The 16,040-nt window shown below is 33.7% G+C and overlaps 1 protein-coding gene across 6 annotated transcripts in view; it reads right to left on the bottom strand.

Annotated features, from left to right (window-relative positions):
* Positions 1-250: 250 nt before the first annotated feature.
* The window catches only part of EHBP1 (EH domain binding protein 1), a 373,913-nt gene continuing 358,123 nt past the window's right edge, over positions 251-16,040 (bottom strand). For all 6 annotated transcript variants that reach the window (XM_021705885.1, XM_021705883.1, XM_008071978.1 and 3 more), the window contains 4 exons: positions 9,021-9,120; positions 7,835-7,908; positions 1,539-1,653; positions 251-1,317 (listed from right to left, as the gene is read on the bottom strand). In XM_021705885.1, the coding sequence (XP_021561560.1) occupies positions 1,227-1,317; positions 1,539-1,653; positions 7,835-7,908; positions 9,021-9,120 (380 nt within the window). In that variant the 3' untranslated portion in view covers positions 251-1,226. The remainder of the gene's footprint in view (positions 1,318-1,538; positions 1,654-7,834; positions 7,909-9,020; positions 9,121-16,040) is intronic.

Raw genomic sequence — 16,040 nt, 5'->3', positions numbered from 1 at the left:
TTAAAAGAGATGACCCTTTACAAAAGAGATGAGAGTTTACACTGCTTAAGTATATGACTAATTACTTTTCAATTCACATTTGTGTGTCAGCAGGGCCCCTCTGGGATGGTGTAAACTTATTCAGCTCCAAATACAGCTCAGAATCCTGCCCTGCTTTTCAGAGGACCGTTTTTCACGTGAAAAGTCTTCTGGATACACAAACTTCCATTCAAACCAGTGTCAGGTTTTCATTGCAAGAAAGTAGCAGCAATTTTTAAGGTAAGAAAGTTTCTGCTTTTATTGAAAATTTATATATGACTCAGTATTGTAATAAATAAACAACCATTTTCACAAAAAAATGACAGTGCTATGCTAGAGAAGAAAATATTAAATGGGGAATTTACTTGTAGTAACAAGACAGACGTTTTATCAATACAGAATAAATATTAACAGCATTCTTGAGCCACTGTTGAGACCCAACAAAAAGTAGGAATCAAGCAAGATGTAATAAATAATTATCCAGAGAAAAAGATGGTGCCTTCTCAGATGATAAGACTGTCTTTGTAAACTGATGCGTGTCAGTTAGTCGCCATTCTCACAGCTCACCTTCAAACCCCGGGGCTTGTCCCTGGCTATGTGAAAGGGCCATCCTCTGAGGAAAGCAGAGGAGAGGAACTCGATTGTTCTTACAGTGAAACGCAAAACAACTGCAGAAAACTCCACTGGTAAATAGAACACAGTTTAATAAGTAGATTGAATATGATCTAACTATAAAATTTAGGTAACAGAGTAAGTGTTACATATGGCAGGACTGGAAAAAAAATCATGACATTTTTCTTATCCCCTGTACCCCCCCACCCCCATCATTACGCTATTACCAACAACAATAAAAATGTTTCAAATTTTCCTCCCATCAAAAAAATGAAGGAAAATAATGAAGGAAGTGGTTTTTTCCTCTTTTTTTGAACAGTTTCTTGAACACCTCCAATACCAATCACTCACAAGGTATCTGAAAATGTATTTCATATAATTTCAAGGAAATAATTAACTCAGGAAAAAAAAATCCTTAAACAAAGCTACTTTGGAATTCTGTTTGTTATCTGGAAAGGAGGGAGGAAAAGGGGTGGCGGTGGTGAAGTACAATCCAGCCAAACAAAATGTTGTGAGTTTAAATCAACAATGAGTCTGACTTTTTCTGGTATGGGAAGCAACGCTCTAAAATGTTGGGAGAGATTCTGGTCTGATGGCTACTGAAGAACACATTTCTCCTCTTTCTTGGCCATCTTGCCTTTGTTTTGCTCCAGAGTTCGCTCCAAATGCTCATCTTCTTCTTCGGCCCTGGATGTCAGACAAACAGGAAACAAAATTATTTTTCTTCGTGGAGGGCACGGCAGCACTTCCCCCTCGCCCTGTAGTTGGATCCCCAGCGGGAATGGGGAGCATCAGGCCAGCGGGAGGCCACCCGGGCCCTCTCGCGACCTCTGGATTGAACTTTCCGCACACTTCGCGGCCCCTCGGCAGGTGGCCCAGCCTCGACCCCGGCCCCACGGCCCACTCACTGCTTCTCCTGCGCGTCCAGGTCCCTAACGAGCGCGTCGCGCTTGTTCACCAGGGCCACCAGCTCATCTAGCAGGAGCTGCTCTCGTCGCTTCTGGGCCTCGGTCTTCTGCCAGTCTGCAGGGGACGGGAGGCTAGTTACCCACCAGCAGGGCCTCCGCACACCCGGCCCCCGCCCTCCCCTTCCCGCCTTTTCCAGTTTCCTTGTATTTCTCGGCAACCCGTGTAATAGAGTCACTAGCTAGTGTTTTCTGGGGAGTTTGGCTGTCGTGGTGAGGGCTTCACCGTCAAAACCCTACTTTGGAAACGTTCCCCGCAGATAGAGATGGCTGCGGCAGAGCAGGAACCACCTCAGAACCAGGTGTGAGCCGGTGGCTAGCCGGAGGTGCGCACCTGAATCCTGCCCCAGTGGGGGAGGGGAGCGGGAGGCCCTGAAGAGGTTGACCTGGGGGGGGGGTAAATGAGGAGGCGGGAAACAGCGAAGGGCGATAAAATCATTCTGAAAAGGCTAGAGAATCTGCCTGAGAACCTACCCTACTCCCCCACCCCCACTCTCACCCCAAACAGCCCATTCTTCGCTAATTTCCTCTTCGCTCTATTTTAGCAGTTGGATGTATCTCACACTGGGCGCCATATGCTTCACAATAACTTTAAAAGTAGTGAATCGGCTAATTAGCATTTTTCTTTGAAGTAAAAAATAAATTTGCTCTGCAATATTACACTGCAGCTCTCGATCGCATCACAGCCAGTTTTCTTTTGGAGACGTTTGCTGGGTGGTTTCAAATCAAAGCACTTTTGCAAGGGAAAAATTACATATTTCTTTTTGAAGCCCCATGTTAAAAGGTTGGAAAATCCGATGGGCAGTGCTCTTTCCATGGGCGGGGACCGTTTTTTGAAGGTTTTAGACCCCAATAATATATTTCCTAATCTTGCTGGTCTGATAATTTCCTTAAGATGAGCAGCAGTTTCATTTAATAAAAACTGGACCAAATCGAACATATAAAACACTTTTGAAACCAAAGCCAACTGCTCTCTGGCCAGACTGTAAGGGCTTGTAGCTGTCAATCAACCCCCAGTCTACCCCGCCTCCCTCATTAGGAAGGTAAACAATGAAAAGAAGAAGTAGATGATGAGGCAGATAGCAGAACAAATGAGGACCTAGAGGGAAACAGGACACCAGCTTAAAAAAAGAAGAAGAAAAAGAAAAAGAAAAACTGACTCCTGCAGCCCCCCACCCCCGCAAATGCACTTTCCAAAAAACAGAGAGAAGTGCAATCCTTTCGGGTTTCTCTCTTCTCTCTCCATTGCCCTGGGCAATCATGTTAAAACTCACATGGCTGGTGCTTATTCAGATAAACCTAACAATGCACACCGCTGGTTACCATGTGAATCTTCACAAACCACACAAGAATGTGCTGGTTCAAATCCCCCCGACCCCCTCCAAAGCAAAATTTATTCAAGACAGCAAACTGCTCAGCAGCTTTATGAAAGCAAATGGTGCTAGAGGGAATTCTATCTTGTATTTACAAATTAAAAATTAGATGCATCATCATGCAATAAAGGTTAGAATAGCAGCAAAAGGCTAGAATGGTTTTTTTCAATTTTATTACTATTCCTTTCATTATATACTCAAACACATACATACACGTATATATGAAACATGCTATATGCTAATTATTCACATTCGATACAAAACATCACACAAATACATTAAATGATCACTATTACATTCTTACAAAAAGTGAAATATTTTATAGCATGGAGCGAAATAAAGAAACCGCTATAATGGAAAGGGTTTTTCTGAATAAGAATTTTAAAAATAATAAACAGAAAAACGGAAGAGAAGCCATATCTATCACCATTTTATTCTTTGGATTTAAGTGCAACTGAGGACTGCATTTCCAGGAATGCTAGAAAATTTTCTAATGTGGTTCTTGTTCTTAAATCAGTCTTATTTTACACAGCAGGTAAATTAATAGACTCTCCAGGTTGGAAAGATCTTAAAGGTCATCTAGTCTAATTCCAGGTAATTGTGGTTCTAGAAATATTAATTCAGAAAAAAACCAGCTAAATTTGTAAAAAAAAACAAAACCCTGAAACTAAATTTTATGATTATTAAGGTTACTAGTTTTGATGAATAGTAATTTTTACATTTGCAACCTCAAGAAATCATTCTAATTATAAGCTTTGATTAATAATTCTTTGCTTCCAAAACATTTTGGGTAAGAGTTTTACAACTGAAAAATACATTTTCTCCACTATACTAAATAATAATAATAATAATAATTATGCTGAAATTTTTTTAAATGTTTAAACTAAGAAAAAATAAATTTTAACAACACACACAAAATTGTCTTAATTAAATTACTCCTTTTCTGAACTTGACCGGTCACTTTTAAGGCTTTAATTAATTAGTAATTTAAAATACCAGGATTTCATTTGTACTGAAAAAAATTAGGACTTTAACAATATGGATAAAGAGGAAACTTTTAAGATTTTTTACCCCTGAAGTACTGAATAACTTAAAATATCTTAACTTTTTCCTAACTCAATTTTCCATAGCTATAATGACAGCATTTAAAAATTAAGAATATTTAGGTAATTTTTAACCATTTCAGAGTCAAATTTAACTGACATTAAAATTTAAAATATCCTAGCATAAAATTATAGGGTTTTAAATAAATCTATTATTACGGGTACTACATTAATATCTGGCATACAAAATATTAGCCAACTGTAGAGGAACTAGCAATATGCAGTGAATAGATTTTGCATTAGCAGAAGCATATTTTTACTTTTTCTTTCTCATAATAGGAATATATTATGTAATATATATGTACACAAATTCACAAATATGTATACACACATTCATATATATTTGAATGCTAATTTGAGAAATTAAATACACTATTTTGATCATTTTTTTAAAATGTAATGTTATGTTTAAAATTGATCAAGATACACATTTGTATGTTCCAGCCCAAATTTTTAAAAATCCCATTTTAAATAGCTTCACCTAGACATGTTCTGTTTTAAAAACCTACTTGGAAGTTTATGTTAGCTGTTATGCATTTTAAGAAAGGATTACTCACCTATAACACCAGTCACAGCTAGCTAGCTGCAATGACTTTGGCTTGGACAGACTATAGTGTGGGTTCTGATTAATTTAAAGATTCCAGTGTACTTTTGCTACAAAAGCCATATCCTCTTGCAACAAATAGGATTAAGTTTTGATGCTGCATTTGAGCCAAAGTGTTGAAATAAAGAGATTCTGTTTATGTCCATCTGCACTAAGCTGTTTTGTTAATTTAAAAAACTCTTTTTTATATATAGGGCCAATTATTCATTCCCTGATTCAGTTTATTTGCTGAAGTTGATAATTACCTTGAAAAAAGGCAAGAGAAATACCTATAAACACTTTAATAGAAAGGACCTAAAGTTCTTGTAGTAAACCTTCAACCCTGCCACTATAAATAAGCCTGGCACTTTGATGAAAATTAACACTAGTTTTGTAAAGAGCACATTGGGGGATTGCAGTCAAGTCTTATCTTTAGTTCCAGTCAACTAGCAATCCTGAAAGAGTTTGCATCATCATCAGAACAGGCCATTTGATAGGATTCTACCGCTGTACCTAATCAATCTATGGAAGACTGTGGCTGTGCTGTGTAACAAAGCTAAAATAGATTTACAAATGGGGTTTTAGGGGATAAGCTCCTCCACAGGATTACATATTGATTTTAAATATAAAAAGCTTATCATATAAACCATAACTACAAAAATAGTGAACCTATGCATAAATCCCTTTAGAAGAGCACCCACTTCAAACTCTAAGCCAAGAATAAATCAAGATGTACAAAATCCTAGAGAAGATCCATTTCTTGTGCAGAAAATGAACATACCACTTTTAAAAAGCCCACCCCAATGTGTGCAGAAATGAATTTATCTTTCCTGAGGGGGCATTAAATAATCTGGAACAAAAAAACTATAGGAAAAGTATCCAAAAGATGTTTGTTAGCTTGAGGGACCCTACAACTTAGCTCAGTAGAGTGAAAACTCCTGCTATGAAAAACACCTTGGGAAAAAAAGGGAAAAAAAAAAAACAACAGGCCAAAGTGATTATGGACTCTCTGAAGAATGGATGTACTGAATATATATATATATATATTTGCTCTTAAACCAAGCTGTTAATATTTCCTTCAATGTGCTATGGCTATTAATATTCTGTGCTTTTCTCCAGGTAAATGGTTCAGCAGCTGATTTATTTGAAAATATTTTAGTTTATTTACTACTAAAACCATCTTACGGCTACTAAATAGAAGAGATGGGAACAGAGAAATTAATTTTAAAACAAAGGAAAGCAAAACAAGACCAACTAGTGTTGCCTATTCATGTGTTTTTCTATGGTGTTTTAACACTCGAAAAGGCTATTGAACTGCATGTGTGTCCATTCTAAGGGTTCGCTCAGAGGACACTGTCTTCACAGAGTTGATCTTCGCAATGATCAGCGCCTCTCTAGGACAGACAGCCCAGCCCATGTACTGCTAAAGGCGAGTGGGACAGACCTCTCTCTAAGAAAGTATCTTTATTTGTAATCAACAGGCTGCTCCTTTTCTCAAGTCTCCTTTTTCCCTTAACCAGCAACAAAAACTGGTTGAGAGATTCAAGGCACAGTCACATATGGGACAATGTAATTAAACAAAACAAGAGAATGATAGCACAAGAAATTAACAACTATATTAAAAGTGTTTTTAATAGAAAAATATTCTTCTTTCCCCTCTTCTTCAAGTTGTATGACTTTCTTCTGGTTTTCTGTATGTACAATAGTCAGGCAGATAAAATTTTGGATTATTTAAGACTGTAAGTCTGGTACATAGGGATAAGATTGCTGATGAAACTAGGAGTTTTTAATATGTGTCATGGACCTCCTTTTGGGAAGATGGATATTTGGTAATAATACTTTTTGGGGGAATAGAACCAATATCTATCTTAAAGGTCAACTGTATTATATCAAGCTGTATTCTAGGGACAATTTATCTTGCTATACATGAAAGGGTAAGTTAAAAAAAAAAGTAAAACAATACTGTGTTGAGTGTAATGTATAAGAAATCTATTTAGAATAAACTATATAATGAGTTATATACACGATACATATGATATATACACATATATGCACACATATATAAATACCATATAATAGTATTTACTGCACCTACTTTTCAACTGACTATTTAGATTTCCAATCTCATTTAAAGACTATACTATGACCACAAAAATTATATCAAGAGGAAAAATACCGTTTAGTATTATTTGTGAACTGTATTTCAATGGCAGGTTTCACAGTACTACTTCAATAATTTTGACAAATTTTACAGTCACTATCAATTATATAATTCAATACATTTGGATAGCCACTTGAAGGAAATTGGCTAACTGAAACATTTTAAAATAAAGTAAATCAGATTTCTAAATGAGGACGTATAAATGTTCCCAGTGATAGTTATCAAGTGAAATTACAGATATAAAAGTAACTAAAAATAAACATGACATGTATAAACATATATGATAGTATTTAGACAAACAGCATGCATTTTGATAACAATATTTATTAAAATATTTTAAGAATATACGGCTTCACTTGACTTTCCCTTATGTACTTAAATTTCCAGTTTCTGAACTAATTAGAATTGACTTATTATGGATCAGGTACCTTATCAGGTGAAGAACAAAATTACCATGGACAGTCAATGGGTTAAGAGGTCAATATAGAATAGGAAAATCAATTTACATTGATTAGACAAAAGGTCCATTTTACAGAGCCCAAAGGATTAGCTTTTAAGCAGACATCTTTGAACTATAAGACATTTTCAACTGAGAGGTATAAGAAGAACAGCATTATAAAACACCTCCCAATTTAAAAAAAATAATAAGGTAAATTGACAGTCTGAATGATAAAAATCAAAATGATAAATCTTTTCCAAATCTCCCTCGCAGAAACAACTTTAAATTGCATGTAAGTAAGAAAATTAATCAATTTGCTCCTTATATCTTCCAGTTAGCTAACTGAATAAAAAGTTAAGACAATTTTGTGCTGTTATTAATAGCAAACATAATAATTACCTATCTGAATGAGGGTCCTTGGGTTTATATGGATACTGCTTTCTGCCTCTAAGGCGTTTATCTGCAATTTCTGTAGTCTGATCCCTAGTAGATCAGATGTAGTAAGACCAGATGTGTATTATACTCTAAATCTCTGACAACTGACACCTTGCATAACTTGCCCCACCATAGCATTTCTTACCTTCAATGGCAAGCATTGCCCGTAATTCCCGGTTCAGCAGCTCATACCGTCGTTCTAAATCATGTTCTTTTTCCCTAGGCAAGTTGCAAAAGTTCATCAATATGCTAATTACTAAATCATTAAACACTTAAAAGAACCTTTAGGTTACATTGATTTTAGGACTCATAACTGACTTTTCTCTTTAACTTTAAGCCACTCCAAACAAATGATACACAAACCTAAAACCTTCCTCAGTCAAATATTTACTAGTGCTATTACTTTCCTCCTTCAGTTTTGAATGGCACAGAAGTATATTTTAATCCTAGGATAAGTAGTCTCATTTTTCAATGTTTCTTGTAGTAAATGTCACATATAAGGCTATTTTCTAGAATATTTTTTATAGTTTAACATAAACACTTTTTTGTGTAAAACTCCACATGAAAAGAATACAAGAAACATGAAAGTACTACCAGGGCAAATATAATAAAGAGTCAAAGACTCAGAATTAGTTAAATTTGGTGCTTCATCATAACTCTTTTATCAAGTTCAGGCATGGCAGAAATTATAAAATTAGAGTTTTCACCAAAATAAAACATGTAAGCCTGTTCATTCCCACACTAGGTGGCATACTCTAAGAACACTGCTAGTGAGCAGAAAGGAGCAAGCATTGAGTCCTACGGTACACTAAATGCTAAAGACTAAGAATGCTTACGTGTGGTCTGTTCTCCAGTTTATTGTAATTCTTACAATCATAAAAAGGTCATTGTTTTCGCAATTAATCTCCTATCTCAAAATTTAGAGCAACATCACCTGAGACTGTAAATGTATTTCTGTCCTTCTTAAGAGCTATTTTATTTAACTTAGAATCTTTTGTTAAATAAACTTCAATTTAACAAAATTGAATACTCAATATAAACCAAACTTCCTTTTCTTATACAAGCGATTTCTTAAACATGAAAACTGCATATATTCCTTGGCCTTTTGTATAATAAACACTATTTTTTCAGTGTCTATCATTTCACTTAAAAATTCTTGTTATTGAGATGAAAACATATACTATTTTAAAATTTTATATAAAATATACTATAATCTCTAAGGGAAGAAAAAAATAAGCCTGATATATATGTAAAACCCCAAAGAGGCAATAACAAAAAGCCTAAGATTTATCAATATTGTAGGAAAAACAAGCATAATCATGAGTACTTACAGAAGAGAGAGCTGGTTCATTCTCCTTATTAAGGCATTTTTCTTATTAACTAACATAAACCATTCCTGCATCATAGCTTCTTCTTCCTCTGTGTTCCTTCCTATAATTTACGAAGAGTTACCTCTTATTATATGAAATTACACAAGCCAAATAATAGTTTACCATCGCTTTTTTAACATAAAAAATATTTTAGCTATTCCAATACTATATATTAAACTGTTTATAATATTAAAATTCTAGGCCTGAAAGAAGAAATCAATATTTAAAAACTCATAAGCCAATCTTCTAAAGCTTATATTATTCAGTATGTATATTTTAGTCCCCCTGAACATACCAATAGATCACACTAACACTAAGTACAGTAAACAAAATGCTCCACCTTTTAAATCCTCCCCAGAGGCTGACTTGCTATTATGTTTCAATGAGGAACTCATAGTGCTGACAGATATATGGTCATGATAAAAAAAAAAACATTAAAAAGTCATTATGAGAATCATAAGACTAGCAGGAAGACAGAGAAATCCAGAGATTGTGTGAAAGCTTCCACTTGTAACAACTTGCTTTTTCTCTTATTTCCCTCCCCAAAAATAAACTAAAGATATATGCTTATATACTACTCTGAAACACATAATCCCTATTGGGGCAGACAGACCATTTGCAAATTATTAAATACATTGTAAATGACCTGGCTATCAAACAAAACAAAACCTACAGTTATCTGTGGGAAAAAAAAAATTGCAATGAACATAATAATGTTCAGAAAACATTTGAAATCATTTATACCACTCTGCCACACACTACCAAAAAGCCAGTGTGTTAAGAATTATAATAAAGCATAGTATATATTTGGCATTACTCATGTAGAAATAGGCCACAATTATACTCAAGAAAAATATTAATTTCCCCATATTTTTCCTTCCTGTTCCTTCAAATTACACATAGTCAAATTTACAATTCTTTGATTTTCTTTTTCTGAATTTCCCCCATGACTGCTTTATTGCTTTGCAAAGCTATTATTTAACACTTCAGTGCAACTTCTTCTTATTTTATTTTATTTTAAGGATGTGGGGTACAATTCAGGTCTAGATATGCAAATGGTCATTGTACAGGTAAAACTTGGGCCTCTCTTTTGTTTCCACTTTGCCTGGTTTGCGATCAGATACCCTTATTGATGAAGTGTATCCCTCTCAGTGCAACTTCTATACAGCATTCATAGGGTTAATTTAGCTATTTAATACAAAATTTAAATATCCCAAGTAAGACTGTTATTCCCTGTTTTATTTTCTTTTTAAATAAGATACTTCTTTTTAAATTTCACACACACTACTATTCCATTTTAAAAATCCAAACAATACAGAGGTATAACTGAGTAAAAAGTCAAGTCTGGTCCTCTTTCGCCAACCCTACACTCCCTACTTCCCCATTCCATTTCGCTTCCCCAGAAGCAAGTAATGGTATGTTTTAGCACATCTCCTTCCAGAACACATATATGCTATGTCTATTAGACACACACATATACACTTTTTCTCCAGACACATACAGGTTTCTTTTCTTTAAGAAATATATTAGCCTATGATTTGTTTTGTCATGCTGTTCAAATAAATATCTACCTCATTCTTTTTAATGCTTGCATTAATTATGGGCATACCATAATTTATTTAAATATTTCCACATCAGTACAAATTTAAAGAAATTTTTAGAATGAAAGAATATAAATAAAAGCTGATCTATGTGTAAAAGATTAAATATGTATTTCAGAACATCCCTATAAAATAGATATCTGTTGTTCATTATTAGGGGAATAGTAAGAACATGTGCCTTCATTAAATGCTGTTAAAACTAATGTTATGAGGTCGACTTAGGAAAAATTCTTTTAGTCTAAACAAAAGTCTGTATTGTTTTACAGTATTTTTAATCTCTTCTTTAGGGTAGCTGGTTTTGTATTCACTTTGGACCATGTGATGTCTTGACACTGGTCATGTGATATAGGCTGCGATAGGCACAAATCCCTGGGTAGCAACAAAAGAAGAAAGAGTAAAAAGAAAAAGCTGAGAAAAAGCTTGCAATTTGGAAAAAGGCCAATTGTACCCTGGTGAAGGCCTTTTTTGATCAGTGAAATGCCACATGTGTGCAATATTAATAGGTGTAGATTTTATGATATTTTATTTTCTGATTAAAGATTTAGTTCTTGTGTTCATAACCTAAGTGTCTTCTAAAACTATAGACATATAAACTTTGTTTTGAGTTTATCTTAACCTATAATTGACACTTTCGGGCAATACTAGAAGCAACTAGCCTACGCTTAAATTAGCATCATTTTCTTCAATGGAAGACTGCTTCCTTGAGGATAACAATATTGATGTGGTACTGTGTTATTTTCAGTTTAACTCATGCCTATGATTTCGTGTAAGAATAAAAGATCTCCCTCCCCTACTTGTTAGAAAATGACTAATAATAAAAGTCTTATGTTTCAAAAGGAAATATGCCTAACAACCAGAAATATTTAAAGATGCATTATACATTGCTATATAGATTATTTAAATTAACTGAAAAAACATATTTGAGGATAAATCAATACTGTATCACTAAATCCTCATCTGAGATAGTATACAATGATGGAAATCTATATTTGGCCTAGTAATAAAAAAATTCAAATTTCTCCTAATACATCATTATACTACTGTTTTTAGGGATTTTAAATTTTTTAAATTTAAAAAGCTTTTAAAAAGCCAGTAAGTTGAACCATTACAAATTAATCCTGACTTTAATAACTGGTTAAAGACCCCTTTAGCTTTATAAGTAACAAAAAATATTAAAGCCTGTGATCACAGTGAGCTTTTCTCATTTCTCCTCTAACCATTTGTTATTTAATCCAATACTAGTAATCCAATTTGTCCATCAGACTTTTAAAGGGCAGAATGCAACTTCCTCAGCTTAGACACTTTTCAAAGTACAATATATTTTTCAAATGAATGCTGGATGTTTCATTTTTCCCAACTGTTCCTAGCTCTAATGCATGAGGGAAAAAAGAACAAGATGAACATTGTTCATACTGATTAAGTAAGAGCTCATTAAAGAGCTGTCAGTGCGGTACTTTGAATATGCATGAAGCATATAATCAGATCTAGTACCGTCACTAGAGGAGAATACGGTAAGTACAAAGGATTGATTTAATTACTTAGAGTGGGCTGTGGTGGTAAAGCAGTCTTGTTAGTGCAAAAAGAAAAAGAGGTTGTATTCTGGCACTGTTAGAAAAAAGGCAGTTTTAGCTTCTGCCACAATACCTAATCTCAGAATAAAGCACTTTACATTGTAGCTTAAAATGAAGACTGTCATTATTTTATAAAATGGCCATAAATTATTTAATCTTGTTTAACCTCACCTGGTTAACTACTTCTTTTTCAAAATTATCTTTATTTTGTCATTATAACCACATTTTTGTCATCTTACAGCCTATACTGATACTTCTTTCGATCTTAAATTTTTTTCAGTTTCATGACCTGAAAAATTCAAGACATACACTCTTTTGAAACTAAAAAATGGCAAAATACTACAGCTCAATATATAGCTACAAAATGTGAAAGCACGGCTGAGTTGTTACATTACATTTTAAAACATAGTACCTCATTTTTATTAGAAATATATTACTGGTAAAAACACTATAAAACCTACTTAAGTAGCTTTCACCTTAACATTTTAAAGTTTTGGACTAACTAATACAATCTTTGGTAATGTTTTTCATACTTTGTTTTCTTAAAGACTTCTGTTTTTCATTTTGCCTACAGGAATGTAACATCTTTTTCTGATAGTCTCTTAATGCCAGTTTTTTCTTTTAGTCAATTATGTAGCTGAAGTATGATTTGTAAAAATTATTAAATAATCAAGGATAATGATAATGGCAGGAAAAGTAACTCTGTAAATATGACATCACATCATTCTCCCTTCACATAAGTAACACAAATCACTTAATAGAAAGCAGCATATGATGCACAGCATTACATGTAGTATAAATATTTAATAAATATTAGTTAACTATAGCAACCACTTTATATTCTATCTCCTCCAAAAAAGAGATTTAAAGTTAAAACATCATTTTGTACAGGAATTCATTCATCCATCCAAAACTGTGTAGGCAGTTTTTATTTATTTTTTCAGAAGTGATTTCAATGTAAGCTTTAAGATGAATAAAAGGAAAGTGATATCAAAAACCTGAAATTATGATTTATATTTTAAAAGTTATCTTCCAATAAACTTTCCTGATTAATCTTGCACCATAAAGTTATAATCTATTTAGAAAGATGTATTTTAGGAAGTGAATTCTTATATAAATGGAAAATAAGGAACAACATAATTTTAGCAGAATATAAGATGAATTCAATGGTAAATGAGTGAATACACATAAATGTAGGCTGCTCTTGTACAAGTATACAAATTAAAGACTTTCCACCATGAACATCTTGCCACAGCCCCATAACGGGGATGGTTGGCTGGTGATCACATATAGCCTTTAAAGGACACAACACAGCAAAGCTAAACCAAACATAAAAGCAAAGAAGCTGCCATTACAAATTGTCCTCATGGTGATTACAAGAGCATGATTACCTTCAAAAGACATGTTACAATAGAGAGACACATGAAGGTATCCAACTAACTAGTACTGGAGAAATATATTTTATTTAATAGATGAAAAAGATGAATTTGCTGTCATTATGTAGGGTCATGGAGACATCAACTCCAAAGCCGACATTATTACAGGACCCTAGTGCCTCAGTTTTAGAAAATGTTTAACATTAAGAAATAGAGCTATATAATGAAAATAAATCCTATCATGTAAGCAAATATTTCTGCTCCAAGAATATCCTCAAACTGCATCAACATAAAAGAAGAATCTCATAATCTTTACTGATACTTTCAGCAGTAATTGTCTTAAAACTATTTGCTCAGCATGATATATTTGTTATAGTATTAAGAATATAAACTTTGGGGAAAATCCTGTCTCCTTCTGTTGAATTAAAATAAAAATTTACACACTCTGTTAAGATAAATATACCTTTATTTACCCATTTGGTAAAATAAAAAGTGGGGAGAAATTTGAGGCAGCATTTCTCTATACATAGCTTCTGACAGTCTTCAATGAATGGATTTTCTATAGGAGGAGGCACAGACAAATTCACTCAAGTTCTTCCTCAATAAACTTAAACATAAGAAAAGCTATTTCTAAGAAATTTTCTAAAGATTACAGCAGTCTTCTTGTAACCAACTCCTTATTCCTCAATAGGGTCTGGACAACCTTTATTTATGCTGAAGGTCTGCAATGGATTTCTCAAAAAGTAATCAACAAAGCACAAATTTAGGACAGAAGTAAAAGAACAAAAAAAATCAAAGTAGTCATCATGGAAAAAATTTTAACTGATAACACTGTTTACATTTACTTAAGTTTAGCATTTTTTAAAAGTTACATATGGGATGGGTTGCACGCATAACTTTTTATGCTAAGAGCCTTTAAAGGTATATGACCCACATTTTCAGGTAATACATACTACCTTGACCATCTACAGATGAGCATTTGACTAAAGTTAAAACACTCAAAACTCCAAAGCTGTATTTATTTTTTTAAAGGCACATTTAACATATTTTGTAAAATAGGATAAAATATAGTGAGTCATTTTATAGGCATCATTCCACCATATACACAGTAGGCTCCTTGGTGAATCAATTAAGCATCCTCTAACAAGGGGGAAATTTGAATTGTGAGCCCTTAGATATGGATAGCTTCTGCTGCCAGTTATCCCCTCTCTTGATGCCATTTTTGTTTGGACTGCACCTGGCAGACTCCTTTCTACCTCCCAGACTTCTCACAGGAATGACTCAAAAGTGGCTCTAGAAGTAACAGATATTAATGTCAAAGATGAACATGGAGAGTTAAATAAAACAATTTCTGGAAAAGTGGGAATGGATAAAACAATATTTATAGGTTAATATATTTTAAGATATATGATTTTAAATGTGTATGCATATATAGCCAAACTAAATATTAAAAGATATATATTCATAAACTTTTATGTATTCAAGTAGATCAAAATTTCTGGGGAGATATTCTTATTGGAAGAATGGAGTTCATCTTTCTTTTAGGTCATTTGGGCACATGTGATTGTTTTTTTGTAGGGCAGCCTCAGCACCCAATCCATAATTTAAGTACTTTATGGAAAAGCACCTGACTTATAGATAAACTTTAGAATAAAGACCTCTTGTAAATGAAGGAACATCTTAATGAATATTTACTTAGTTAATTCTGAGAAATTCCTGTGGGAATAAATTCTGTTAGGGTCAAGCATAATTATAATTACATACTGTCTATAGTTTCTGTGGCTAGTTAGATCAGTCATTTTGATATGATACAAATAACATCATATTGTATCCACATTCAATATGGTTTTTATTAGCCTTAGTTTTTAAAAGACATTTTTAAAAAATTAAGTTCTTGATCTTAGACTAACTATTGCACCTCTCTAAACCTTGGTTTCTTCATCTCTGTAAGAATAATCATATTACTTGCTTCATATGGTTATTATAGGAATTAAGTTAGAAAATCCATGTAAAGTAGTTAGCATAGTACCCAAGACTACAGGCTATGATGATTATAATGAAGAGGGTGATGATGGTGTATACAGCACTGAGCCAGACACTGGAGATACAAAGATAACCAAGATGTGGTCCCTGCCCTCAAAAGGGTTCATAGTCTAGTATGGAGACAGACATATAACTAGGGATAGCTGAAGTGAGGATAATTTTCTAAATAACTTCATGGACACAAATTATATTTTTAATCTTTGCTATCATCACAAAGTCTGTAGTTAGCATGTCATTGGTCATACCCAGGATAGGTGAAAAATGTGAATGAATCAGTACAAACCCATCTGTACAGCTGGAAAACAAAGTGAATGCCCTACTGGGTCAGCAGTGTCACTGTTGGATACAAAAGATAGCTATAGCTAGGATGACACACAATGTGGCTGTGCT

Source organism: Carlito syrichta, unplaced genomic scaffold (assembly GCF_000164805.1).
Source record: "Carlito syrichta isolate Samal-C Ts95f unplaced genomic scaffold, Tarsius_syrichta-2.0.1 Scaffold314798, whole genome shotgun sequence".
Lineage (NCBI taxonomy): Eukaryota > Metazoa > Chordata > Mammalia > Primates > Tarsiidae > Carlito > Carlito syrichta.
The sequence above is the reverse complement of the archived record's forward strand: the minus strand, read 5'-3'. Positions and strand labels throughout refer to the sequence as shown.